Source organism: Anarrhichthys ocellatus, unplaced genomic scaffold, assembly GCF_004355925.1.
Source record: "Anarrhichthys ocellatus isolate YVR2014 unplaced genomic scaffold, GSC_Weel_1.0 scaffold17, whole genome shotgun sequence".
Lineage (NCBI taxonomy): Eukaryota > Metazoa > Chordata > Actinopteri > Perciformes > Anarhichadidae > Anarrhichthys > Anarrhichthys ocellatus.
The window spans coordinates 7,716,859-7,741,126 of record NW_022280047.1 but is presented as its reverse complement, the minus strand read 5'-3'; the positions used below and the strand labels follow the sequence as shown (position 1 = coordinate 7,741,126).

Genomic DNA, 24,268 nt, shown 5'->3' with positions numbered 1-24,268 from the left:
GCTCTAAAAATGGAAATATGACCAACACATCCGGCAATCAGACAGATAAGAGGGAGATAAACGTTCCTGTCACATTGTTGGTAAACTGCAGTGTCCTAGCAGCAGCAGCTCCCCCCGCCCTCGACTGAAGCCATCTCTACTTCTCACGCAGATGAGGTCACCCTGTCTCAGGCAACACTGACACTCTAGACCAAGATGAGGGACCATCTCTTAATTAAAATACAATTGGTTGTGCTCCGAGGTAGCAAACCAATTCACCTGATCTGACAATGGCTTAGTGGATTCATTGCATAATCATTCTTTCCGCTGTGCATGTGATTGGGCCGCCGATTGTTTAATTAACTACAATTACACCACAATTACACCCAGTATGCACCCAGTGCACTAGATTTGTATTATATAAAGCTACAAATAGCATATGAACAAGGATACGTTTTTGTCTAGAGTCAAGTGCTTTCTTTGACTCTTTTTTTCTTGTCCTTCTGGACAGAGAACGCCCATTCAATGTTCAGCCTTTCCAGCACAGTGTCATTTGAAACACTTGTGCATGCTGCAGACAGCTTCCTTAAAAAGAAATACCTGCAGGACATCAAAGGCAACCTGAATGGAAAACAGCAGATGTTTAGATTTTGTCAGTGCACTGAATGAAAACCTTGAACATTAGCATTATCATCACCACTGAATTCAATAATCCTCCTCTTGACAGGAGCTTATCTGTTCATGTTATTACTTGTAATACTGTATGGCAGATCCCTAAGTCACGCTGTCCCAGCATATTGTCTGCTTGTGCTGCCCTGAGAGAAGTTTGTTCCCATGAAGAAAGGGGGTGTCACAGATACCCCACACCAGCACCACTACCATCACATCGCCAGATTGATTCTGACGTCCAAAAAAGGGTTCCTTCAATGATATTGTTCACCTGTCTCATTGGCTTAAAGTGGGTGGCTGGGAGGAGGGAGGGCTGTGGGAAGGGGGTCGGGTGAGGGTTATTGGTGGGGACACGGGGTGAGGGGTATTGTTGAGGAGAGGGGCGAGAGCATTGGGGTGTGGGGCTGACAGGTGGAAAAAAACACTCTCATCTGACTAGCCTCCTCTATCCTTCCATGGGGCCCCGTGTGAGCAAAGTAATGAAGTCCAAATTACAACACAGGATTGCTAAGAACAAGCCTCTATTGTTCGCCCTCGGGGCACACTAAATGAGTGTCACAGCAAGCAGCGGGGCACAGACCGTTAATGCACTATTTAGTCTGTCCCGTTGTCTCAAGACGGCCCCGTTTCAGAGGTTCTCAGATCAGACAAATACTGCTCCCCTCCTCCCCCCCTCCTTCGCCTTCCCCCTTCCTCTGTACAGCCAACCCCTCCCCAGCTCCTCACCCCAAAATAGGCCAAATCTCCTCTATTGTGTTTCGACTGCCTAGTGTGAAATTCACTGTGACGTTAAATGTTTTCTAATGAATAATTACTGAATGGATATGCAGGGGGAATATGTGTAATGGATTGTAGACTGCATTTTAAAGACGTCTTTTTTGTCTCTGCTCCGTGGTATTTACAGGACAAAAACACTTGGCCTTTCTCAGAAGAAATGAGGGCCATAGGCAGAGCATAGACGCAGGGGGAGGAGAGGGGCGGAGGGCTTTGTGTCAATTAGATCCAATGGATTATCTTTTTTAATGTTTTTACAGAGAGAGTTGAGAATCAAAGGACTTCTGCGTCCAAAGAAGAGAGAGAGAGAAAAATACAAAACCAACAAAAGCTGTGAAAACCTTTGGTCTAAGTGTTGGTGCTGAGAATGCAAAACAGATTGGTGGAATTTTTCCCACTATGCCTCTTAAATGTGCCGCTGTTTTGGGCTCCCCGAGTCCATTTGCACAGTGTGCTGTGTTTGGTTGGTGTGTCGGCTCTAGTGAACGGTGGGCTGCCAGCCAAGGTCCCTGTGTGCTGTGTAGCGATCATTAGCTTCTGTCTGTTCGTCTGCACAATCACAGAGCTTTGCTTCAAAGACACATAGGACCTCTAGACCTCCTATTTCAATAGAACGTACAGGGACCATGTTTGTGCTTTTTTTTTGGTGGTGTTTTTCAGCTTCGTCGTCCCCCATGGACACATTTATACAAACACGCATTCAGTTGCGTTTGTCAAGATAAATGGCTGAGAATCTTGAATATCATTGTTATGCATGTAAAATGTGTCACACTTGTTATGGTTACTTGGCAGAGTTTGTGTCCTCTAAAGTTTAGAGTAATTTAACGAATAAAGAGACTAAGTTGTTAATTAAGTACTGTGAAGTGTTGAATGTATAAAATGTTAAATAGAGAAATCCTCAGTTTATGACGCTAACCACCAGGCATATTCCCACTGCTATTAGGTTGTGCATCTTGCTGCCTTATGGTTGATACAACTTGTTGCACAGGGTCAGCTGGACATGGAGGGCGCCCTGACTGCCAGGGATCGGGTTGGAATCCAGGATTTTGTGCTTTTGGATGAAACCACTGAGGCGGCCTTCCTCAGCAACCTCAAAAAACGCTTCAGCAAAGATCTCATCTATGTGAGTGACATTAAAATCCTGCTGTCCGCTAAATGTGTGTGCATCGCAACAATTAAAATGAACATTTTAATTCTATTAGACCTACATTGGCACATTGCTAGTGTCTGTGAATCCCTACAAAGAACTGGACATCTATAATAACAAACTGATGGATCTCTACATGGGGGTCAACTTTTTCGAGCTTCCACCACACATGTGAGTATGAAAACTATACATATTTGTGCATGTGTGTGTGGTAAGTTTTCTTTGGGTTTGTATGTGAAATATTCAGATTGCTTCTGCATCATTACAGCTATGCTTTGGCAGACAACGCATACCACACCATGCTGACAGAGTTTAACAATCACTTCATCCTCATCTCTGGAGAGAGTGGAGCGGGGAAGACAGAGGCCTCCAAGAAGATTTTGCAGTATTACGCTGTCAGCTGTCCGAGCACCACTCTGCTCAACACCGTCAGGGACAAAATGCTCATGTCCAACCCTGTCCTGGAGGTCTGGTGGTAACTTGTGATATATCATTGTAATGACATACCAGACAGCAGGTTGTGCTCACAGTTATTATTCTGTATGGTATGGTGTTCCCCCACAGGCTTTCGGCAATGCCAAAACATTGAAAAATGACAACTCAAGTCGATTTGGGAAGTATATGGACATTCAGTTTGACAGCCAGGTAAGAATCAAGGGACATATTCACAGAAGTGCTTTCAATATATAAATTTACATTAGTACATTTAAATTAAGAAAGAAAAGAATGTGGAGGTTTCTGAGAAGTCCTATAGTTCCCTTTAAAAAAAATAAGCATTACTCTCAAAAAGTCTGTATAGGTTTATACTACAGCAACACACACTTGAAGGACACAAGCTGAAATATATTGGCCTTTGTTTTATATTTGGACCCAAGGATACATTTTACATCCAAAAACATTTTAGATTGGAGAAGAAAGTTAACATTCCTTTAATAATACTGAAAAATAGCGTTTAACAAGAAGATATTTTATCCCAAGAGGATTTTTAAAATCTGTCCAGTGGACCATAGGCTATGTTTTCTCTGCAAGTTGTAGAGCTGCTGTCTTTAGGATCACGATGCCCATAGGGGGATGCTGTCGGAGGCCATATCCTGAACTACCTGCTGGAGAAGTCGAGAGTCGTACATCAGAATCACGGGGAGAGAAACTTCCACATCTTCTACCAGCTAGTGGAGGGAGGAGAGGAGGACCTACTGCACCAGCTGGGCCTGGAGAGAGACAGCAAGCATTATAACTATCTAACCCAAGTATGTTTAACTCAGTGACCCTGTTTTGATCAAATAGATAAAATAGACAACGCATTGACAATGTGCTGCTGTGTTTGCTGTTTCTGACAGGGAGAGTGTGCCATTGTGTCTTCCATTAATGACAGAAATGACTGGAAAACGGTCAAAAATGCACTTCAAATCATCAACATTGATGAGATTAACACCAATGTAAGTTGGATGCTGATTTACTCACTCACTCTTCCCTTCTAGTTTGGCATTGATTTACACATTTTTCATTCTGTGCAGCACTTGTTTGGGACCGTTGCGAGTGTTCTCCACTTGGGAAATGTTCAGTTTGACTCCGACAGTAAAGGTCGAGCCCTCCTGAACAACAACAATGCGGAGCTGCGTTGGGTCTCAAATGTAAGAAAATAGAAATGAAATGCCTTTTGATACCCAGGATTATTACAAACAGTCAAAGTATGAACTCAATGTCATGTTCCCCTGTAGCTACTAGGACTTGATGCTCACAGTCTCCAAGAGGGACTCACATACAGGAAGATTGAAGCCAAAACAGAGCAGGTGCACGCGCGTTAAATTGTGCTTTAGTTTTATTTACGATAAGGTTGTTTCTATTTCAACTTTCCCTTTAGTGTTTAGAATTTAGCCATGATTTTGTCTCACTGTAAAGGTCCTCAGCCCTTTCACAGTCGATCATGCCATCTATGCCAGAGATGCCTTGGCCAAAGCCATCTATGGACAGACCTTCACCTGGCTGGTCAACAGGATCAACGAGTCCATGGAGAACAAGGTGGGGAGGAGAAGAGCCTGTGACAAATGACAATTCCCAGACAGTGAGGATGAGTATTAACTGACTTTATGCTTTTGTTTGCCAGGACCCTTCAAGGAAGAATGTAATAGGGCTTTTGGACATATATGGATTTGAGGTTTTCTATGTGAACAGGTGGGCAGAAATCGTTCCTATTTCAACATCGTGGCACTGATTTGATTATGTTTGATACCCCGATGAAGGCTGTTATGTAACATCTGAAATTTTCATGGGAAACTGCACATGTATGATTGGTTGTGTGACGATGATTCTTACTGAGCTTGGCCTGTTTGTCATGACCTATTTCCTCAGTTTTGAGCAGTTCTGTATAAACTACTGCAACGAGAAGCTGCAGCAGCTTTTCATCCAGTTGACGCTCAAGGCTGAGCAGGAAGAATATCAAGCGGAAGATATTGAGGTAAACCTGGGAGGTTTAATGAACCAACGACTATGATAGATAGAGTGTGTTTACACTGACTGGTGTTGAATAGATTTCCATTCATGATCTGTTTTAATGTGTCTCCCCTCCAGTGGGAGTCGGTTCAATTCTTCAACAACAAGATCATCTGTGACCTGGTGGAGGAGAAACACAGAGGGATCATATCTATACTGGTGTGTATTCACTGGGAGAGAAGAGTTTATTGAACAAACACTGAAGCTGACGTATTATCGTGTGATGATGATAATCTTGCAGGATGAGGAGTGTCTCAGGCCAGGAGATGCCACAGATCTCACCTTCCTGGAGAGACTGGAAGATAAGATGTCAAATCATCCTCACTTTGTCACGTGAGTTGAAAACTAACCTCAACATGGCACACACACCTGCAGGATATTTTAAAAGGTTTACATGACCAGTGCTGCACATTTGGTTGTAAAACATTTGTTTTAATTATATATTTATTCACTCTAAATGATACTGTGTAATTCAAAGCTTCTCCTCAACACTGAAGTGTAACTCCGGTCATAAAACGTTCCGCTGACTGGTCTCTCGTGAGTGAGCCGACAGTGAAGAGAGATGGAGGATTAGGATCGGTCTGTAAAGCCTCTCGCTCTTCACCCCTCTGTCTCTCTCCACCTCTTTGACTGCAGGCACAAACTGGCTGACAAAATGACACGTAAGACTCTGGAGAGGGGAGATTTCCGTCTCTTGCATTATGCCGGGGAGGTCACCTACTGCGTTGTGGGTAAAAGAAACCACAATGTCAAGCCCTGTTACTCAAACATCTAAACCTTCTTTTTCATCTGGCTAACAGCTTTTTTTTTTTTGACATTTTAGGTTTCCTGGACAAAAACAACGACCTATTATACAAAAACATAAAAGACGTAAGTCTGTTAATTTGTATTTTGTATTATTTGAGGCAAGGAGTGGTAATATGCATGGGAACTTAATTAGTACTGTGGTTATTCTCAGTAGTGTAAAACTTTTACGCTAAAGTTCCCAAACTTTTTTTACAATACATTTTCTTGATAGCCCTGCTAGCATAGTGCACACTATTTCTTTATTGTCATCCATATGAATCATATTCATATCACAACAGATATATTGACATGTCATAGCAGAAATTAAACAAATGTGTTACATCTGTGTTTGACAAGTGTAGAAAACTCTACAAATTGTTTCAACTTTAGTTTCTGCTGCTGTCAATCACACAAGAGCTGTTGGCAAACAATGTTTGAGTATCACATGATATGTTGAATTGGTGTGTTTTAATCGATGTGTTTTATCTCCACTTCTCATAGCTGATTTGTCAGTCTAAAAATGCCATAGTGAGAGAGTGCTTCTCCACAATGGAGTCAGACAGCAGGCGAAGACCAGAAACAGTGAGTCCATGTTTGACCCTCCACATCTTCTCAACTGTATCACTGATGAAGCGGATGTTACATATTATCAGCAGTACTGAGTTACAAGTCATATACAAGCATTCATCTTCTGGTCATTATGTAAAATGGGAACAGAGAATTTTTTTTTTTTGCACAGTGTAATTCGCAAGCATCCAAAAGATTGACATTTTGACCAAAAAGATATATACATACAAACCAAAAAATGATCTCCACCTACAACTAGTAGATCACATGATTCAAGCTAGCACCCATTATCCCGTTAACAATTTACTATCTACAAAAATAACACATAATGTACCAAAGGAAGGACTGTAGTCCATACAGGACATACAGGAGTGAGTTTTCTGAAGAGAAAAAACATGCACAATGTTGTTTACAAATGAGGAGAAATAAATCAGTAAGTGCTCTAGATCAGTGGTTCTCAACCTTATTGAGTCACGACACCCCAGAACATTCAGGTTGGTGGTTACGACACTGGCGCCCATTGTGATTGCTCTAATAAATATTGAAAATAAATAATGCTTTGTTTTTGAATACAGTTTGTTATGGTTTTAACAGATTGCACTGAGGCTTTGTCCAATGTGCTCCAGGCACTGTGGATTTTGATGGTACTGGTGATAAGTGTTCTCTGCATAGATTTAGGTGAGCGGATATCTATTCTACCAGATGGCACTGGGGATGCAATTTATTTTACAAAACCCCCTCTGGAACCCCCAGAAATTATTTTACGCCCCCCTTGTCGGTCACAATCCCCATGTTGAGAACCACTGGTCTAAATAGAGTGACCACTGAGACAAAGACAAGTCATTTCTTTCTCTGTCCATGGCAGTCAGACTGTGTCATCATTTAGCCATCTGTATGTGACAGATGAACTGTTGGGGATTATGACCCTCGTGTTGTGTCTGTAGGTGGCGACCCAGTTTAAGAGCAGCCTGCTGAAGCTGACAGAGATCCTCATGGCTAAAGAGGCCTGGTACATACGCTGTCTAAAATCCAATGAGTCCAAGCAGCCAGGTACTTAGTAGAACATACGTGAAACTATTTTGTTAACGGGATGGACATGTTTGATTCAAAGTCTCTCTCACGCAAACACAGGTCAATTTGATGAAGCTCTGGTCAGACACCAGGTGAAGTACCTGGGCCTGATGGAGCACCTCAGAGTCAGGAGAGCTGGTTTTGCGTACAGGCGCAAATATGAGGTCTTCTTAAAAAGGTATGAAGGACCACAGAGCTTGACTTCTAAATTAAAACCCTCGGTTTAATTAGTTACTCTCCAGTGCATATTTGAGTGGGTTGTATGCTGCATCTTCCAGATATAAACCCCTGTGCCCAGCCACCTGGCCTCACTGGAGAGGACTGCCTGCTGATGGAGTGGAAGTGCTGGTTCAACATCTGGGCTACCTGCCAGATGAGTACAAAATGGGACGGTGAGGACAGCACTGACTAAATACAACAGAGAGAACCCATTCTATGAGTAACCAAAAACATTTAGTTTTCCTTTGTTTCAGAACCAAAATATTCATCCGTCATCCGAGGACACTTTATGCCACAGAGGATGCATTTGAGAAATGCAAACATGAACTGGGTGAGTGCAAATCTGGTGTGATTAAGTGTCAGTCATCACTAGTTGTGCACAGTGATCTAATATTATGCTCTGAATTTGCAGCGACGAGGCTCCAGGCCAAATACAAAGGATACAAAGCAAAGGGAGAGTTCAAAAAACAGAAAGAAGCCGGTAAATGCTACAATGCATGATGTTGTGTTATGTGAGTAAAGGAAACTAATTCAGTCTCTCTTATATTTCATTTTATTTCAGCCACTAAGATTGAAACGTGCTGGAGAGGAGTGCAGGCTAGGAAGGAGAGAGAGAAGAGAGCCTGGGCTGTAAAAGTCATCAAGAAGTAAGAAAGAAGATGAAACATCATTACACAGCTCTTCTCAGTCTTAATGTCAAATTTTCACTGATACAGTATTTTACAATCGCTTTTAGATTCATCAGAGGTTACATGACCAGAGGACAAGCAAAGAACACAGATAACTCGGAGTACCTGGCCTTTGTGAGGCAAAACTACTTGAACAGGCTCAAAGGCAACCTGCCAAAGACGGTTTTGGATAAAACCACCTGGCAAACTCCACCAGCCGTGTTGACAGAGGTCCACCCATTAATCAGCTTTGTTGTGAAACCGATTACATTCAAGCTTAGCTTTTATTTTGACTCTGTGCATGTTTTTGTTCTCATCAGACATCAGAGATGCTGCGTAAGCTTCACTACCGTCTCATGGTGCGGAGGTATGTGAGAGGAATCACTCCCCAGAAAAAAGCCCAGGTAACATACATGTAAACACATTATCTAAGACTACATCTTCATATTATCTTGTTGCAGTGATCAACTTTGTACTTTTTGTCCCTTCAGTTTCAACTGAAGCTTCTAACCAGCTCCATCTTCAAGGGCAAAAAGGAGAGTTATCCACAGAGTGTCGCTCAACCTTTTGTGGACACTAGAATCAGTAAGTAGCAGATACATTCACGTTACGCCCTTTTCATGTTGATCATCTTTTACATCATTTGATATCTTTAGGTGAACAAGACATTAACATGAGGGTTCTCCAGATGATTCGCAATGAGCACATCAAGGTAATGAAATGTCTTTATGCACCCAGAGGACATACAGCCTCACATCAAACCCAACTCACTGTGTTGTGTTCTGCGTTTCTGTACAGTACAGTGTCCCGGTGGTTAAATATGATAGGAACGGGTTCAAACCAAGGCCACGACAGCTCATCCTCACCCAGACAGCTGCCTATCTGATAGAGGAAGCCAAGATCAAACAGAGAGTTCTGTACACGTCTCTCAAAGGTAAGGGCAATGTGAAATTACACATTTCACCGTTAGGGATGTTTTCATATCGGGCTTGAAGTTTCTGTAATGTACTCATTGCAGGTATTTCGGTCAGTAACTTGACGGACAGCATCATCATATTCCACATAACATGTGAGGACCCTAAACAGAAGGTATGTGGATACATGTAATACATATGGAGATATTTGGGCTTGCCATTTTTGTTTTACTTGGGCCATTAATATAGCACTGGGAACGTTTTATTATGTGGAAATGGGAAAGAACTAATATAGTGGAACAAGTGAAAATTCATATTCTGACTCGAGTACAAACTAACAGAGATCGAGAGAGCACTTTCTTTAGTGTTAAAGCAGCTTTACTCTACTGAAAATTATTGAAAGGAAGCATACAAAGCTGAGTAAATTGTTGAGTCATACAGCTCATTTACTCAGAAGATGTTCAGGTAGAAGTTTCTTAAATCCAATAGAACATTACATTTTGTATATTGGTTCCATTTGTCTGATTGTGTATTATTTTGTGATTGTTTCAGGGGGATCTTGTGATGCAGTGCGACACCTTGTTTGAGTGTTTGACCAAACTCGGTGTCATTGCTAACAAACAGAATGCAATCAAAGTGGTTCAGGGCAGGTGAGTGTGTTTAAGAAAGAATCAAACAGGTTGGATTTGATATGTGCTTCAATCTAAAACTCTTGTGTATCGACTCTCAGCGTCAAGATTGAAATCCAGGCAGGTAAAGAGAGCGCGGTGGACTTCAGCACCGGACAGGAGCCCATGGTATACAAGGCCAAGAACGGACACCTCATGGTGGTGAGATGAGTGCTGTTATGATATATGATATATACATATGATATATGATGCACTGCTCAGACTAAAGGATACAACATGAATCAAGCGGTTTGCCACCGCAGGTTTCCACTCGGGCTAGGACCCGGTAACATGTGTGGGGTTGAGACGACACACAAGAAGCCCCTGCATATTTCATCAGGAGACCCCTGAGGGGAGATCAACGTGTCTAAAGGAAACACACCGGACCAGAAGCACTTTAGAAACCCTGGATGAGCGTGCTTTGTTGTACAGCAACACGATTCTCATCTGTATTATTAGTCGATGATGAATTGACCTTTTCCACAAAAGAATATAAACCATTAAGTTTTAATATAATTTGGGGCCTGGACAAAATTACTTTAATGTACTAAACTCATAAAATGCTTGAAAGAATGTAATTCTGATCCTCAAAATTAAGCCATATGTGTTGTACTTCTGTATTTCCACTGATGATGGGATTAAGCAGATTAAAAACAGAAAAAAAAGATTTGTAGAAATTTATTCGTGATAAAGTATGTATAAATATAAAACATACATATATGTTCACTTCTGTACAAGAGACCTGCAAGTACTGTGATTGTTAGACATATTTAAACTAAAAGCTATCGTGTGCAAACATTCTCCGATGAATGCGGGGATGAAGGACAGGTCTAATTTCTCTCCCTGTTAGAAGCTTGTAGACAGGATTCCCTTCCTGCTCGAGAGATCTCCTGTTACAGTCCTTCACTTCAACCTCAGCATCCATCATTCAATCAGCCCAGTACATGTAACACCCCAGGTCACAGCTCAAGTTCCCTCCACTGAAAATAATAATGAGCATTTATGGGAGTGAAGGGAAAATGCATACATGTTAAAACTAAATATGGCAGAAGCACTACAGTGAAATGTTGTCACCTGTGATATCTTAACTATCAAAAATGAATACAGTTAAAAAAAAAATTTACTTGCTATAATCCCCAGGCTACACAAATAGCCATGGTAACATATTCTAAGAGTAAAGTAGTGCCCACATGTGGCCCCATTGTGTACAACATCTGGTTGATCCATTGATGACCCGTCAGAACCGTGGTAAGGAGAGGCAAACATTATGTACATTAATCTTTAGCTGCTAACATGATATCATTCTTCTTCTCCTGGTTGTAATGTAGTAAAGACCTCAAATAACTGATGTATACCAACAATACTCTTTCTATTCTTTGTTTTCACACGATCAGGTAAAGCTGTGGTCACCTGCAGTTTTGAATGCAAACACTCAGGTCTAGGGGTTCCTGCACACGAGCAGAAAACAGTGATAGAAGTTATCATGACCAACAAACAGAGAACAAAACACTACAGCCTGTCAGACCACATAACGAAGATGACACACACACACACAAACACAAAAATCACGTCACCACTACACACTGTTGTATGACACGCTTCTCATCGTAGTCTCCTGGAGAAACAGCTGGTGAAATAAGAGTGGGAGTGAGACAGAAAGGCGCTGGGTGATGTAAGGCACAAGCGTGGTGCAAACACTGTCCAGGGTCAGAGACACGGGCTGGCGGGTCGAAGGAGAAAGGTCACTGGTGGTGGTGTGTGCGGTCATCGGGTCGTTTGATATGAATCCTACGAACTCGCTCAATTCGGTCTCGCTCCTCGTCCTCATCCAGATGATGAGAACGTCCTGCAGCGCCCCCTGTGGCCTCCAGCAGGGCATTGTCCGGACCCCTCCCGTCATGGGACTCGTACAGGAGGATGTTGAGGGTCTCCTCGTAGATTCGTGCCTCGGGGAACTCCACCTAGCAGAGTAGTAGAGTGTTACACAACAGATTAGAGATATTTAAACAACATACTGTAGCTCTACATTTACTAAAGACCAAAGAACTCTTCTGGTTGGTCATATAACAAACATGTTTACCTTTGTCTGCTTCTTTTCTGTGGCATAAACAATGGAGGTGCAGCACACTTCAGCAATCTTACGCCCCTGGCCGTAAAACGACCAACAACAGATCTCATCCCCGATCACATCTTTGATGAAGAGAACTCGACCGTTGAACCGCAGTGACAGCTTGTCAAACAGCTCAATATTTTTCAGCATGTTGTCATCGGAATTGCTGGCGGGAAAACAAGAAAAAGTGTTACAGAACGGTCATTTATTTTAAGAACTTTTATGATTTCCCCACTTTATGTTTTTTCTTAATTAGACATCCTGATATCAGATGAAAATAACTCACCTGGTATATGAATATTTGTTGTTGCTTCGGTTATACAGCAGTTTGACAGTCGGCTGCAAAGACACAGACGTTTGTGTTTTCAAAGAAAAATTACTAATTTTTAAATTACAACTTCTCTTGATATTGAACATGAGAAATTCCGCACGTTGTGTATAACCTACCTTATTTGAGGTTGCAATAAGCTTCTGCTCCTCCTTAGATGATGTCATCAGAGGCACTTTACAAAGGGGTTCATAACTTTCTTTGTTCTGTAAGAGAAAATAATGTTTTTATTTTTTCCATTACACAAATTCCACCTGCTAAACTGGAACATTCAGAATATAATGGGAGAAACGAGGCCACCTGGTGGAACAGAGTAACACAAAAAGATGAAGGATATGCAACTCACCCTCTATGATTTTTAGACTTTCTATGCAGATTGGTTTAAAACTATTTTCATACAGATTTTATGTTCCTCATAATAGTAGATAAATAAATACAACAATAATAAGTTTCACCGATATTTTGATTCATTGGATTTTTCTTAACCATGGATAAATGTTTCATATCAAAATAAACAGATACATTGATCTTATATATATTATTATATACTGTATTAATATACAGTGCAGTTCACTGGATTTAAACCTTTAAAACTTATCTAATAAACACTTAAATAAAAACTCTAAATTTTAGGTGGAACGATAGGAATTTCAGAAAATAGGACTTAGTAATTGTTCTGTGGAGTTCATTTTACACAAATTCTGAAGTCTGAATATGTTGCCCTGCCTAGCTGACAGCCCTATGTGGTGAACGTACCTGCAGGGCAGCTGTGCACTCATCAGCGAGGCCTTGGACAAGATAATACTTGGCCTCAGCGAGCAGTTCCTCAGTTTCCCGTCGGCTGTCTGGGAGTGGCACTGCCCCGTCTCTAAGGTAGTTCAGGATTGTCCCGAAATGTTTCCCACAGCGATCGATCAAAATCCATCCTTTGGATATAAAATGGTGAAACATTAGTTAGTAAAATATCGTGGCCAGAGCAGGGCTGACATAAGCCCTGCATATAATTTAAACACTTCCCCCAACAGCTCACCTTCACTGTCTGTGAGGACCTCCATCCTGCCACTGAACATGGCTTTGAGCATCGTGTCCTGTTTGGTTAGTGTCTGCATTGTAGTGTAGTACAGTGCCCCACCCACATTCAATTTCACATATTTAGAGCTGGGGCTGGATCCCTTGAAGGATGTAGTCCGGGTTGTAGCTGCTGGCACTGCCGAGCTCACCACGCTCTCTCCTGACATCTCTTCCTGGGAAAGACAAAGGTAAAATATAGTGACACCTGAATCAGGGCTGGTGTGTCACTGGATTAGCTCGGTTCAGGGCACTGAGTGGAAACAGACTCTTAACACACAGGTCTATATTAATGTTGATAGCTTTTCTAATCTGCAGAATGATTCCAATAAATGTAACAATTTGTGACTGGAGTTTTATTGCCAACGATGGACTCTGAAATACTTTGTTGATAGCAAATAAATGTCATCAAGGCTGGGGCAATACTTTTATTAATATAATGGGATTACTGAAAATATGTTACGCACGACAAAGCTATAATAAAACGTGTTTTTCCTTCAAAGAATTATAGACGTGTATTCGCAATATGTCGTTAATAAACAAAACAACTTTAGCTATATGTCCTGGTGTTTTTCATACTTTTAAGAGACATTTGTCTTTTTGTTTGTATTCATGTTGCCACGATAAAGCTACGAAAAAGCTGGAAAAGTAAAGAGAAAATTCAAAGAGAGCATTAACGTAACAGTCTATTGACTTTTACTATGCGGCTGGTATCCTTTATCAAAACGCAAATAGCGTTATTACAGTTGAACGACTGTTCACGGCTCTCCCCCCCCCTCTGTGTACGTAAAACACTGAACCGCATCCCTAAATCTAGTAACGCTAAGTAGTAATTTGATTTTAGCTAGCACTGCTGATGAGCTAGCTAACTAGTTAGCATCAACTAAAGTTATCAATATTATCCCAAATCTGTCAAAACATACACATATTATGATACTGGCTGTTTGAACATCTCTACATAACGTTATCAACCGGTTTGTAATCTGATTTTTATAAAACAGAAGTATATTTACCATAGAACCCGCAACAGACTTTATAACTGTAGCTTGCTAACGTCAGTCAGCTAACACCCACTTCCTTCCGGTCCGACGCTGCGCAGTTATAAAGAATGACGTCAACGTCCCCTGCCCCGTTTAAAGGGACAGTTAACATTATGTTGTTAAACGTTACAGAACGTGTTCGAGGTGAGGTGAAATGAGACAAAATGAAACACCCCACTTAAGCCGAACTTTTTGTCACACTACTTTTAATTAACATATTGAAGAACATCGCTTTAATTACATTAGCCTCCACATTTCCGCTGTTGAAGGAGTAACGGTGATAACAGTCCCCCCGCTACTCACTCAACTGCTGGGACGAAACCTTTATCCAATAGCGACTTTACAAAGTTGTTGTTGTAACAACACGAACAAAGATAGTTTGCTTTATCCGAGACCTTCTATTGGTAAACACTCTCATATAACGATTTATAAATCAAGACAAACACTACCCGGACGCATTTAGTGCGACACAAGGGATTAATGGCCGTAGTCAATGTACGGACCTCCTCTCATTGTTTACATTTCGAAACAGTATGTCCACCGTGTTTTTCAGTTTGTCATTGATACAGACTCAACCCTAACACCACTATGACGATAAATATCGCTGAATGGATTTGAAAATATTCTCCGTGAGAGAGAATCAAGTCGACCAGCGGCGAACTAGCCCTGTGTGCTAACTAACCCAGCTCCATCTTTCCCGTGTCGACCGCCGCTCCAAAGATGGCAAGTTAGTCTTCATCTGTCGGTTTGCTTTCGTCCTGCTCGGATCTCAAGGACAACCAAATGACTGAAGAGGTATAGCGCCAGTTGAGCCTAAAGGCCAGACAGAATCTCCATTTGAGGAAAATCGCACGTAAGTTAACTCAAAATGCGAAGATGTGCAGCTGTTGGGATGCTACATTATCACAGTCACAATATTTATAAAGCGCAGATATGTGCTCTGTCACTACAATCACTACAATCATGCAGGTCATCAGTGTATGGACATTTTGTTAAATGCTTCTTTTCCAGGGTGCACAATGTTTAGTGTAACTCAAAGCTCCAAGTCCGAGTTCCTGGACAAAGCCAGGCAGGCCAGGGAGGAGAGGAGAGGACAGAAGGACAAGGAGAAATCAGCAACCCTCATCCAAGCCCTGGTCAGGAGATTTCTCTGTCGCTGCAGACTCCAGAAGCAAATACGGTAGTCTCTCATCTTATTTCTTGCAGATTTACTAGTCACCTATGATTTGCGGAGCTTTGAGTTCAGTATGTTTGCCATGATCATCATTAGTAAAATAATACATATTTGGTTTCATCATGTTCATGCAATTGTTGGCTCAATAATAATGTCTATGTCTCACCAGGAAAGAGGTTGATGACTACTTTCAAGCTTCTGAAACCGGGACATCAAAAAGAAATGCACTTTCAATTTTCAAAATTGCTCGGAAATTACTTTTCGTATATCGCCAAGAGGATAAGATGGTGAGTTGCAGCTATGCTGTTGAGGCCAATACGTTGATATCAATAGTACACAAGAAGTACAAGCTAGTTCACTTTCATAATAATGTTCTTTGCTTACCTTTGTGGAGGCTACATAGAACATAACAGTAGTAGTTTAAACTCTTGTATTCAGTTTCGCTTTTTCACATTGTACAGAGGTTCGAGAAGCTCTGTCGTGCAATCCTTGCCAGCATGGAGGTTGAAAACGAACCTAAAGTGAGTGTGCATATACTTTTACCAACCACATACCACACAGTATTTAAAATGTCTCAGTGACTGATCTCACATCTGGGCCTCAGGTCTGGTATGTTTCCTTGGCTCTCTCCAAAGACCTCACCATTCCCTGGCTGAAACAGATAAAAGATGTGCTGTGGATCTGCTGTCAACTACTGAAACATTTAAAGGTTGGTCTTGATTTGACATGTTTTAATATTTGTTTTATGACTTTAATTGTACATTTAACTCTCTGTTTTGTCATACGCAGCCTGACATTCTTCAGGACAATAAATTGGTAACGCTTTACCTCTCCATGCTGGTGACCTTCACGGACACTTCCACCTGGCGGATAGTCCGAGGGAAGGGTGAGTCTTAAGTCAAGCTGATGTCATTATTATAAACTATTCTTTTGTTATTGCAGGACATGCTTTCTGCAACAAAAAAGAAACGCAATACTTCCCCCTCATTATTTCAGGAGAAGCTCTCAGACCCGCTTTGACGAGGATTTGTGAAAATATCATGGGCCATCTCAACCTAAAGGGATTCTATTCAATACTGCAGGTTCAGTTGTACAGCTCATACCGTTTCAGTTTCATCAAGAGATTCAACGAAGTATTGTGACACCTTCTTTCTTCTTATCTTCTTAAAAAAAATGCACATTGTGTGTCATCTTCACTTTTCTGTTTTAGATCTTGCTGACTAATGGCCTGGCTCGTTCTAAACCGTCTCTCTCCAAAGGCACTCTAACAGCTGTCTTCTCTTTGTCATTAAGGTGAGCTGGTCATTTGGTGGTTGTAATATTGCTATTCAAAAGGAAATTTATATTCCATTATTAATACATGAAGTGGAGGAGACGTGTTGTATCCGATTCTGTTACACCCAGTTAGCGTTGTGGTTTCTGTGTTTTTATTTTCCAGGCCAGTCATTGCTGCTCACTTCTCTGATAACCTACTAAGATCATTCCTTCTTCACATCATGTCGGTTCCAGCCGTCGTATGCCACCTCAGCACGCTTACTCCAGAGGTAAAAGTCACATATCACATGTTGTTGAGCATAATAACAATTTTCACTGTTAGAGAGTAGGTTATAATATCTGGTCTTTCTCAATAGTGTATGGCGTCCATTCAGACGCATGACCTGCTGCGTAAGTTCATTCTGTTTCTCAGCCGGGAAGAACAATGTCTGGACATCTGCGTGTGTCTCGAGGGAAGCCACACACTCTGCTTACTTGGTATAGTATTTCGGATAAATATGTGCATTGATGCGATCTAGTTGTGCACGGAGAGAATCGTTGTGTGTCCAGCGGACTGTTACTTTTACCGTTGCCAACCACGTCTTTTTCATGTTTGATAGGCAACCTGATTCACTTGGGCTATTTTACTGAGAAAGTCCTTGAAGAGGAGGCCAATCATTTTGTGAAGGACCTGACTGACATGCTGTCCTACTGCCAGAGATATGTATCCCAAAAGAAGTCCAACCTTACCCACTGGCACCCTGTCCTGGGCTGGTTCTCCCAAACTGTAGACTATGGGTCAGTGAAATACTTGATTTAGAAAAGGGGTTCCCAGGAGACCCAAAATATACAACCAGAGGAAAGGTTTGAAGCCCTTTAAATGCAAAAGTTAACATATTAATTTCTTAGTTAGCACAAGAGCTGACTTGTAATTAAGTAGTTTCTCAGCTTTATTTTGTTAACAAAGGTCAGGTATTTCTGTCTGAATTTGTCTCCCCTCTGTGTCCTCTATCTCCCGTTCTCTGTAGTCTGAATGAGTCAATGCCGCTGGTCACTAAACAGCTTCAGTACCTGTGGGGTGTTGCTATCATTCGGACGCTCTTCAGTGACGTCCTCTCTAAAAAGCTGGAGAGTCAGGAGCCCACTCCTCCACCACCGCAGCCTAGCACCTCACAAAACAATCTACCAGTTAAAAGTGAGTTATTAACTCATCCCTATTCTAACATTCTAAGAACGTTTTAAACGGTTTAAAGAGGTCCTTGACGGTCCTTTGCGTCCCCGGTATCTTGTGTCTGTGTTTTGACAGACCTCTTCAAGCGTGCATTTCAGAAGTCGGCTTCTGTACGGAACATCCTGAAACCAGTCGGAGGGAAGCGAGTCGACTCTGCTGAGGTTCAGAAGGTGTGCAGCATCTGTGTGCTCTACCAGACTGCTCTGTCTACACTAACGCAGATACGACTCCAGATACTCACCGGTCAGTTCCAGAATCGTACATCTTTTTAAGTCATACAAACATACAGTGTTTTGGAAGTTCATGATGAACTTTGACACTCTGCATTCTCTGCAGGTCTGACACATCTTGATGACCTTTTGCCCAAACTTTGGGCCTTCATCTGTGAGCTCGGTCCTCAGGGAGGCCTCAAACTCTTCATGGAGTGTCTGAACAACGACACTGAAGAGTCCAAGCAGCTCCTGGCTATGCTCATGCTCTTCTGTGACTGCTCACGGCACCTCATCACGTAATTTTATAGATTCATTTTAAAAACACTTTTTATTGTGGTATGCATGAAATGTAGGAGCAACATTTTATCACACACTGTTAATGTATTACAGAATTCTGGATGACATTGAAGTATATGAAGAACAAACATCTTTCAAGATCGAAGAACTCATCACCATCTCTTCATTTCTCAACACATTTGTCTACAAGATGGTATGGGATGGCATCTTAGGTGAGTGTGTGACGTCACTGAATCTTGACAGTTATGATGAATGGGTTTGACTGAAAAACCTGTTTTTTTTTTTTTGTTTTTTTTTTATCTAATAGAAAATGCAAAGGGAGAGAAACTGGAGTTGTTCCACAGTGTTCATGGCTGGTTGATGGTGCTTTATGAGCGAGACTGCAGGCGACGATTCTCTCCTGATGACCACTGGCTACGCAAGTAAATACAAACACTGAATAGCTGTTATTAACCTAAACACATTGGCCTTCTGTTTAAGCTCAGTGGTCACATTTAAAAGCTCACCTTTACATCTCTGTGGTGTTGCGTTCAGGGACCTGAAGCCCAGCCTGTTGTTCCAAGAGCTGGAGAAAGGCAAGAAAAGAGCCCAGCTTTTACTGCAGTACATCCCACATGTGATCCCACACAAGAACGTGAGTAAAAAGGACATTTTCTTTTGAGGCAGAGTGTCATTTTTTTATTTTATTTTCTATAATTACATTTCCTCTCTTTTTTAGAGGGTGCTGCTGTTCAGGAACATCGTTACAAAGGAGAAAGAAAGTTTAGGATTGGTAGAAACGAGCTCTGCTTCACCACATGTCACCCATATTACCATTCGTCGCTCACGGATGTTGGAGGTATGGAGTCACCAGATCAGAGCAGATAGAGAGCAAATATGTCCATGCCAGTTCTTCCGTAATAACACGTTGTATTTCTCTGTCCTAAGGATGGATATGACCAGCTCCGCAGATTACCACCAAATTCCATTAAAGGCGTCATTCGTGTCAAGTTTGTCAACGATCTGGGAGTAGACGAGGCCGGTATCGATCAGGATGGTGTGTTCAAAGAGTTTCTAGAGGAGATCATCAAGAAGGTGTTCAATCCTGCTCTCAACCTTTTCAAGGTAAGCCAGGCAGAGATAAAGCTTGCTTTTAGCATCACACCACTGCTGCGGACATTGATTTTACTGTTCTGTATGATTTCTATGTTCTGTAGACTACGAGTGGAAATGAAAGGCTGTTTCCTTCACCAACATCTTACATCCATGAGAACCATTTGCAGCTGTTTGAGTTTGTGGGGAAGATGCTCGGGAAAGCCATATATGAGGTATGTTTGTTGATTGATTTGCTGAACACCGTTTTGGGTAATCTTCGGCTAATGTGTAACTGTAACTTCCGTATGCTCAGGGCCTCGTTGTGGACGTCCCTTTTGCCTCCTTCTTCCTCAGTCAAGTCTTGGGTCACCACCACAGCACTTTCTACAGCTCCATCGACGAGCTGCCCTCGCTGGACTCTGAGTTCTACAAGAACCTCACTTCCATCAAGGTCGGCTAGAATTACACTTGGACAAATTGTTTGTCACTAATTTATCCCATTTAAATCTCTATCTCACATCCTTCATGTTTATCTGTTTTTTTTTCCAGCGCTACGATGGAGATGTAGGGGATCTAGGACTGTCGTTATCCTATGATGAGGATGTTATGGGCCAGGTAAGATCAGACAGTGTGGAAGACATGATACAGGGTAGTTAAATACATGACATTCATAAGCTACTTTGTATGTTCCCTTACAGCTCGTCTGTCATGAGTTGATACCGGGGGGGAAAACCATGCAAGTCACCAACGAAAACAAGTATGTCAATTCATATCCATTCTAAAATATAACTGACTCTTTTTAAAATCTAAAATGTTTCTGATTGTTGTGTACTCTATACTGTCTAACGCTGACCTAAACTCTTCCATTTCCTGCAGGATCAGCTACATCCACCTCATGGCTCACTTCCGGATGCACACGCAGATTAAGGAGCAAACTGCAGCTTTCATCCGGGGCTTCCGCAGCATTATTAACCCAGAGTGGCTGCACATGTTTTCCACGCCTGAGGTTCAGCGTCTCGTCTCGGGAGACAATGCAGAGATTGATCTCGATGACCTCAAGTAGGTGACATTTCAGACATCTTTAATGAGCAGACTGAATTCTTCTTCTTTACTTGCTGTGCCACTACAACAGTCTCCTCAGTAAATGTGTCCCAACATTTAGCAGAACTTTTCTGTTAATTCAGAAGTTTCCTCAATCCAAACACTTTGTTAGAGGTGATTGGACTTTGTCCTTCATCTCTGCTTCCTGTGCACAGAGATGCTCACCATTGTTGTCTTCGCTGCTCTTTCTCAGGAAGCATACGGTCTACTATGGAGGTTTTCACAGCAGCCATCGTGTCATCATCTGGCTGTGGGACATCCTGTCCAGTGACTTCACCTCTGACGAGAGGGCTATGTTCCTTAAAGTAAGGTGTTTTACAAATTTGGCAGATTCGTAATTTTGGGCAATACAAATTATATTGAATTGAATTGTAAATGTCACAGCCCAAAGCTGTTCATTTCTACCCACAAGTGCTTTACTATTGTCTCATTTATTCCTGTGTGTTTTACAGTTTGTTACCAGCTGCTCCAGGCCGCCTCTGCTAGGTTTTGCCTACCTCAAACCACCTTTCTCCATCCGTTGTGTGGAAGTTTCGGATGATCAGGTAGGAATAGGAAAGGAGCAAATGGATGAGGCTTAAAAGCTGTGAGGCATCCATGTGTTCCGTTTGTACTAACTGAGCCTTTCCTGTGTCTAGGACACCGGAGACACCCTTGGCAGTGTTCTTAGGGGCTTTTTCACAATCCGCAAGAAGGAGCCTGGTGGTCGACTTCCCACTTCATCAACATGCTTTAACCTGCTCAAGTTGCCCAATTACAGCAAGAAGAGCATCTTGCGTGACAAGCTGCGCTACGCTATCAGTATGAACACAGGCTTTGAGCTCTCCTAACTCAGTTGCATCAGGACAATCTTCGCAGGAGGCTTGTGTTCAGCAGCCTGAGCCGAGCAAGAGGCTCGACATACCTGGACTGGAGCCTGTCAAGTCGAAGGGGGATCGCCGAAACAAAGGGGGAACAATAAAGGACCTACAAGGACTCTCCTTTTGGTGTCTTTTTAAAACTGGACGAGCTCTGCTCTACGTCAGCCCACTCCCTTACATCGAAGGGGATGCTGTTTCTGCAGCACAATCCAATTTTTAGCATCTCCCTTTTGCCACTCCCAAAATTCAATACGTTGTGTATTTAACTTGATGAAATACGGATATACAGTGGCTAGAACTCTCATTCTCAGGCTTAACAGAATCACGCTATCTAACACTCCCATTTTAAGCGAACTGGAAAGCAATACAGATGCAATGCAAACCATTATACACGTGGTGGACTCACTCGAGTGAAACCAAGCGATGGGTTGTTAATATACTTACAAGCTTGGACCCCATTATCCAAGCAACTTTTAGCTGATATTGGATGAGTCTTAAAATGTTCTGCTGAGCATAATGCATCTTTTATAAATGGAAGACAAATCAATGTCTTGCGTTCAACCTCCATGAAGGAGGAGCGGCTCACAGCAGTGTTGATTGCATTATGTCCCATTTCGAGGAAAATCATTTTGACCTCGCTCCCTTTCTCCCCACTAAGAGACGCTGCAGTCACCTGAGGGAGACGCTGGTTTTTATGTTCTCATTTGAAAATCTGCCTCAGTTCTGGTGACGCAGCAGTGACTCTTGAGAATACAAATAAAATCTTCCTGCTTTTGTTTGATTTAGAAAAGATGTCTTTGCTGTAGCTTTTTTTTTTTTTTTTTTTTACTTTTTAGTAAAAAAGGAACTAAATATGTTTGGGCACTAAATTGTACCCGCCCAGTAAATCAGACACAGCAGTTCATCGTCACACATCTGTGCTCGACCTTGTCACTCCAAAAAATGAAAAGTAAAGTTAATCAATGATGTTAGTCTTCATATTTACTAGTAAAACTGAAGATTTCTCACAACACCTTTGAATAACGCTGAGTGCCTCATATTGCCCCCCCCCCCCTTTGCTCTCACATGTTTGACTGTAACCAATAACCACGTATATCGGAAACAAGCCATAGCAACGGGGGCTATGTACCTGGACTTATTCTCTACTTCTACTAACAAAAAAAGCGCAGAAACCCAACCACTACCATTGCAACAACAACAACAACAACAACATCAACCGAGGAGGGTTTAATACGATGCCCTCCGATCTCTGGACTTTTTGAGCCATGTGGAAAAACGAATTTGGGGTTTAAAAACCTCTCAACATGATGTCATGGACTGTTTTCTTGCTTGATTTTATGTTCCCTTGGGTAGAAATGTTGCGGAAAGGGACACAAGAGGGAATGTTCCCTTATCAGCCTAAATATTACTCAACACATGGTTCAATTAGATCATATAGTCAAGGAAGTGAGTCATTTACCAGAAAGAGGACTGCAACTTCCAAAGAAAGGGTTAAAAAGTAAATATCAAATCTTTAACAAGTTCTTTATTATGCAAAAAAATGTTTTCTGTCATGAATGAGTATGGATACTTCTTAATAAGTAACACAAGCTATAGAGCAATCTGGTCATTAATGCCATGATTCGAACTAGTAATCTCATGGCAATTAACTTGTGTAATTAAAGTGATTATAATGATACGTAACACTGGTCGTATTGAATTTACCTGCAGAATACTAATGAGATCAAACTAATTTCTGATCAGACAAATCAGTCAGGAGGATCTTGCTCCAGCGCTGCTCCTCCTCATTTATTCCAGCAAGAAGTGGAAACACTGTGAATGGATTTAAACGGCGTGCTACACTTGAATGTGTGTCCGTGTGCAAGAGAGATGAAAGTTACCTCAAAAGCTTGTCTGTCTCGTGATGAGGTCACTCATCTGATTTTAAAATGATGTCAAGAGTAGGCTAGACTTTAAGTGTACCGGTGGACTGCTGATGCTGACCGTTGACTATCCGCTCTTTTAGTACAAAAACTAATAAAAAATGACCCTGAAAATGTTCCCACTCTTCCTGTGAAAGTTTTTATCTTTTCTTCAAGTGTCTTTGAGACTGGCTACACTACAGTATGGAGTGTGTTGTCAAAAAAAGAGATTCACATGTAAGATGTGTCCATGTGTAAGATACTTTTTGTCTATGTAATGTTAAATCATATATACCAGTATTATATAAATCATTTGCTTTGAATCGTGTGTTTTTTCCCACTTCGGCACTGGCTGACAGTGTTTTTAGGGATGCTCCGTATTGGATATCGGGCTGATACCGACTCAAATAACTGGATCAGGTGTCGGTGACAATGGGGCCGATCTGTTAAGTTCAATTCTATGTTTATATTTCCATCATATACTGGAATTTTAATTCCTTGTAAGTTTTGACAAGTGTGTTGCTCCATTTCAATGTTCACACTTGGATTGCAATTTCTGTTAATTTTAAAGATTGTTTTTTTTAACCATTTTTCCCCCTGGTGTACGATTTATTATTTTAATAATAAATAATAATTCAGTACATTTATATCGATGTATTTGTTGCA

At 41.6% G+C, this 24,268-nt stretch overlaps 3 protein-coding genes across 3 annotated transcripts; 2 read left to right on the top strand and 1 right to left on the bottom strand.

Moving 5' to 3' along the window:
- The first annotated feature begins 2,217 nt into the window (after positions 1 to 2,217).
- Positions 2,218 to 10,603, top strand: myo1ha (myosin IHa). The gene is made up of 31 exons (XM_031856433.1): positions 2,218 to 2,545; positions 2,625 to 2,740; positions 2,838 to 3,036; positions 3,134 to 3,214; positions 3,637 to 3,816; positions 3,907 to 4,005; positions 4,084 to 4,200; positions 4,288 to 4,359; positions 4,469 to 4,588; positions 4,674 to 4,741; positions 4,919 to 5,024; positions 5,138 to 5,218; positions 5,301 to 5,392; positions 5,696 to 5,790; positions 5,883 to 5,929; positions 6,347 to 6,427; positions 7,357 to 7,462; positions 7,544 to 7,661; positions 7,762 to 7,875; positions 7,957 to 8,033; positions 8,115 to 8,183; positions 8,265 to 8,349; positions 8,439 to 8,601; positions 8,691 to 8,774; positions 8,862 to 8,955; positions 9,027 to 9,082; positions 9,169 to 9,304; positions 9,389 to 9,459; positions 9,837 to 9,934; positions 10,015 to 10,114; positions 10,216 to 10,603. Exons 1-31 carry the CDS (start codon positions 2,423 to 2,425, stop codon positions 10,240 to 10,242), a joined length of 3,075 nt encoding a protein of 1,024 aa, XP_031712293.1. The 5' UTR covers positions 2,218 to 2,422; the 3' UTR covers positions 10,243 to 10,603.
- An 11-nt stretch (positions 10,604 to 10,614) lies between these two features.
- Positions 10,615 to 14,568, bottom strand: kctd10 (potassium channel tetramerization domain containing 10). The gene is made up of 7 exons (XM_031856494.1): positions 14,472 to 14,568; positions 13,421 to 13,634; positions 13,147 to 13,316; positions 12,510 to 12,596; positions 12,349 to 12,401; positions 12,033 to 12,228; positions 10,615 to 11,913 (listed from the first exon to the last, which is right to left on the bottom strand). The coding sequence occupies exons 1-7, from the start codon at positions 14,472 to 14,474 to the stop codon at positions 11,695 to 11,697; spliced, it is 942 nt and encodes a 313-aa protein (XP_031712354.1). The 5' UTR covers positions 14,475 to 14,568; the 3' UTR covers positions 10,615 to 11,694.
- Positions 14,569 to 14,972: 404 nt separating this feature from the next.
- Positions 14,973 to 23,741, top strand: ube3b (ubiquitin protein ligase E3B). Its single transcript, XM_031856424.1, has 27 exons — positions 14,973 to 15,351; positions 15,510 to 15,678; positions 15,842 to 15,959; positions 16,134 to 16,193; positions 16,277 to 16,381; positions 16,462 to 16,558; positions 16,669 to 16,754; positions 16,883 to 16,965; positions 17,111 to 17,216; positions 17,304 to 17,424; positions 17,547 to 17,724; positions 17,955 to 18,121; positions 18,233 to 18,400; positions 18,494 to 18,665; positions 18,760 to 18,878; positions 18,974 to 19,088; positions 19,201 to 19,300; positions 19,385 to 19,504; positions 19,594 to 19,770; positions 19,863 to 19,973; positions 20,054 to 20,191; positions 20,290 to 20,355; positions 20,439 to 20,497; positions 20,617 to 20,799; positions 21,035 to 21,146; positions 21,294 to 21,386; positions 21,480 to 23,741. Exons 2-27 carry the CDS (start codon positions 15,518 to 15,520, stop codon positions 21,669 to 21,671), a joined length of 3,207 nt encoding a protein of 1,068 aa, XP_031712284.1. The 5' UTR covers positions 14,973 to 15,351; positions 15,510 to 15,517; the 3' UTR covers positions 21,672 to 23,741.
- Positions 23,742 to 24,268: the final 527 nt, after the last annotated feature.

Coding starts and splice junctions, on each gene's coding strand:
- myo1ha (XM_031856433.1), top strand. CDS start 2,423: ATGGAGGGCGCCCTGACTGCCAGGGATCGGGTTGGAATCCAGGATTTT. Junction 4,201..4,287: donor AGCTGCGTTGGGTCTCAAAT/GTAAGAAAATAG, acceptor GTTCCCCTGTAG/CTACTAGGACTTGATGCTCA. Junction 5,219..5,300: donor GAGGGATCATATCTATACTG/GTGTGTATTCAC, acceptor ATAATCTTGCAG/GATGAGGAGTGTCTCAGGCC.
- kctd10 (XM_031856494.1), bottom strand. Junction 12,402..12,509: donor TTATTGCAACCTCAAATAAG/GTAGGTTATACA, acceptor GTGTCTTTGCAG/CCGACTGTCAAACTGCTGTA. Junction 12,229..12,348: donor AACAAATATTCATATACCAG/GTGAGTTATTTT, acceptor TTTTCCCGCCAG/CAATTCCGATGACAACATGC.
- ube3b (XM_031856424.1), top strand. CDS start 15,518: ATGTTTAGTGTAACTCAAAGCTCCAAGTCCGAGTTCCTGGACAAAGCC. Junction 16,755..16,882: donor GATTCTATTCAATACTGCAG/GTTCAGTTGTAC, acceptor TTTCTGTTTTAG/ATCTTGCTGACTAATGGCCT. Junction 17,217..17,303: donor TCAGCACGCTTACTCCAGAG/GTAAAAGTCACA, acceptor CTTTCTCAATAG/TGTATGGCGTCCATTCAGAC.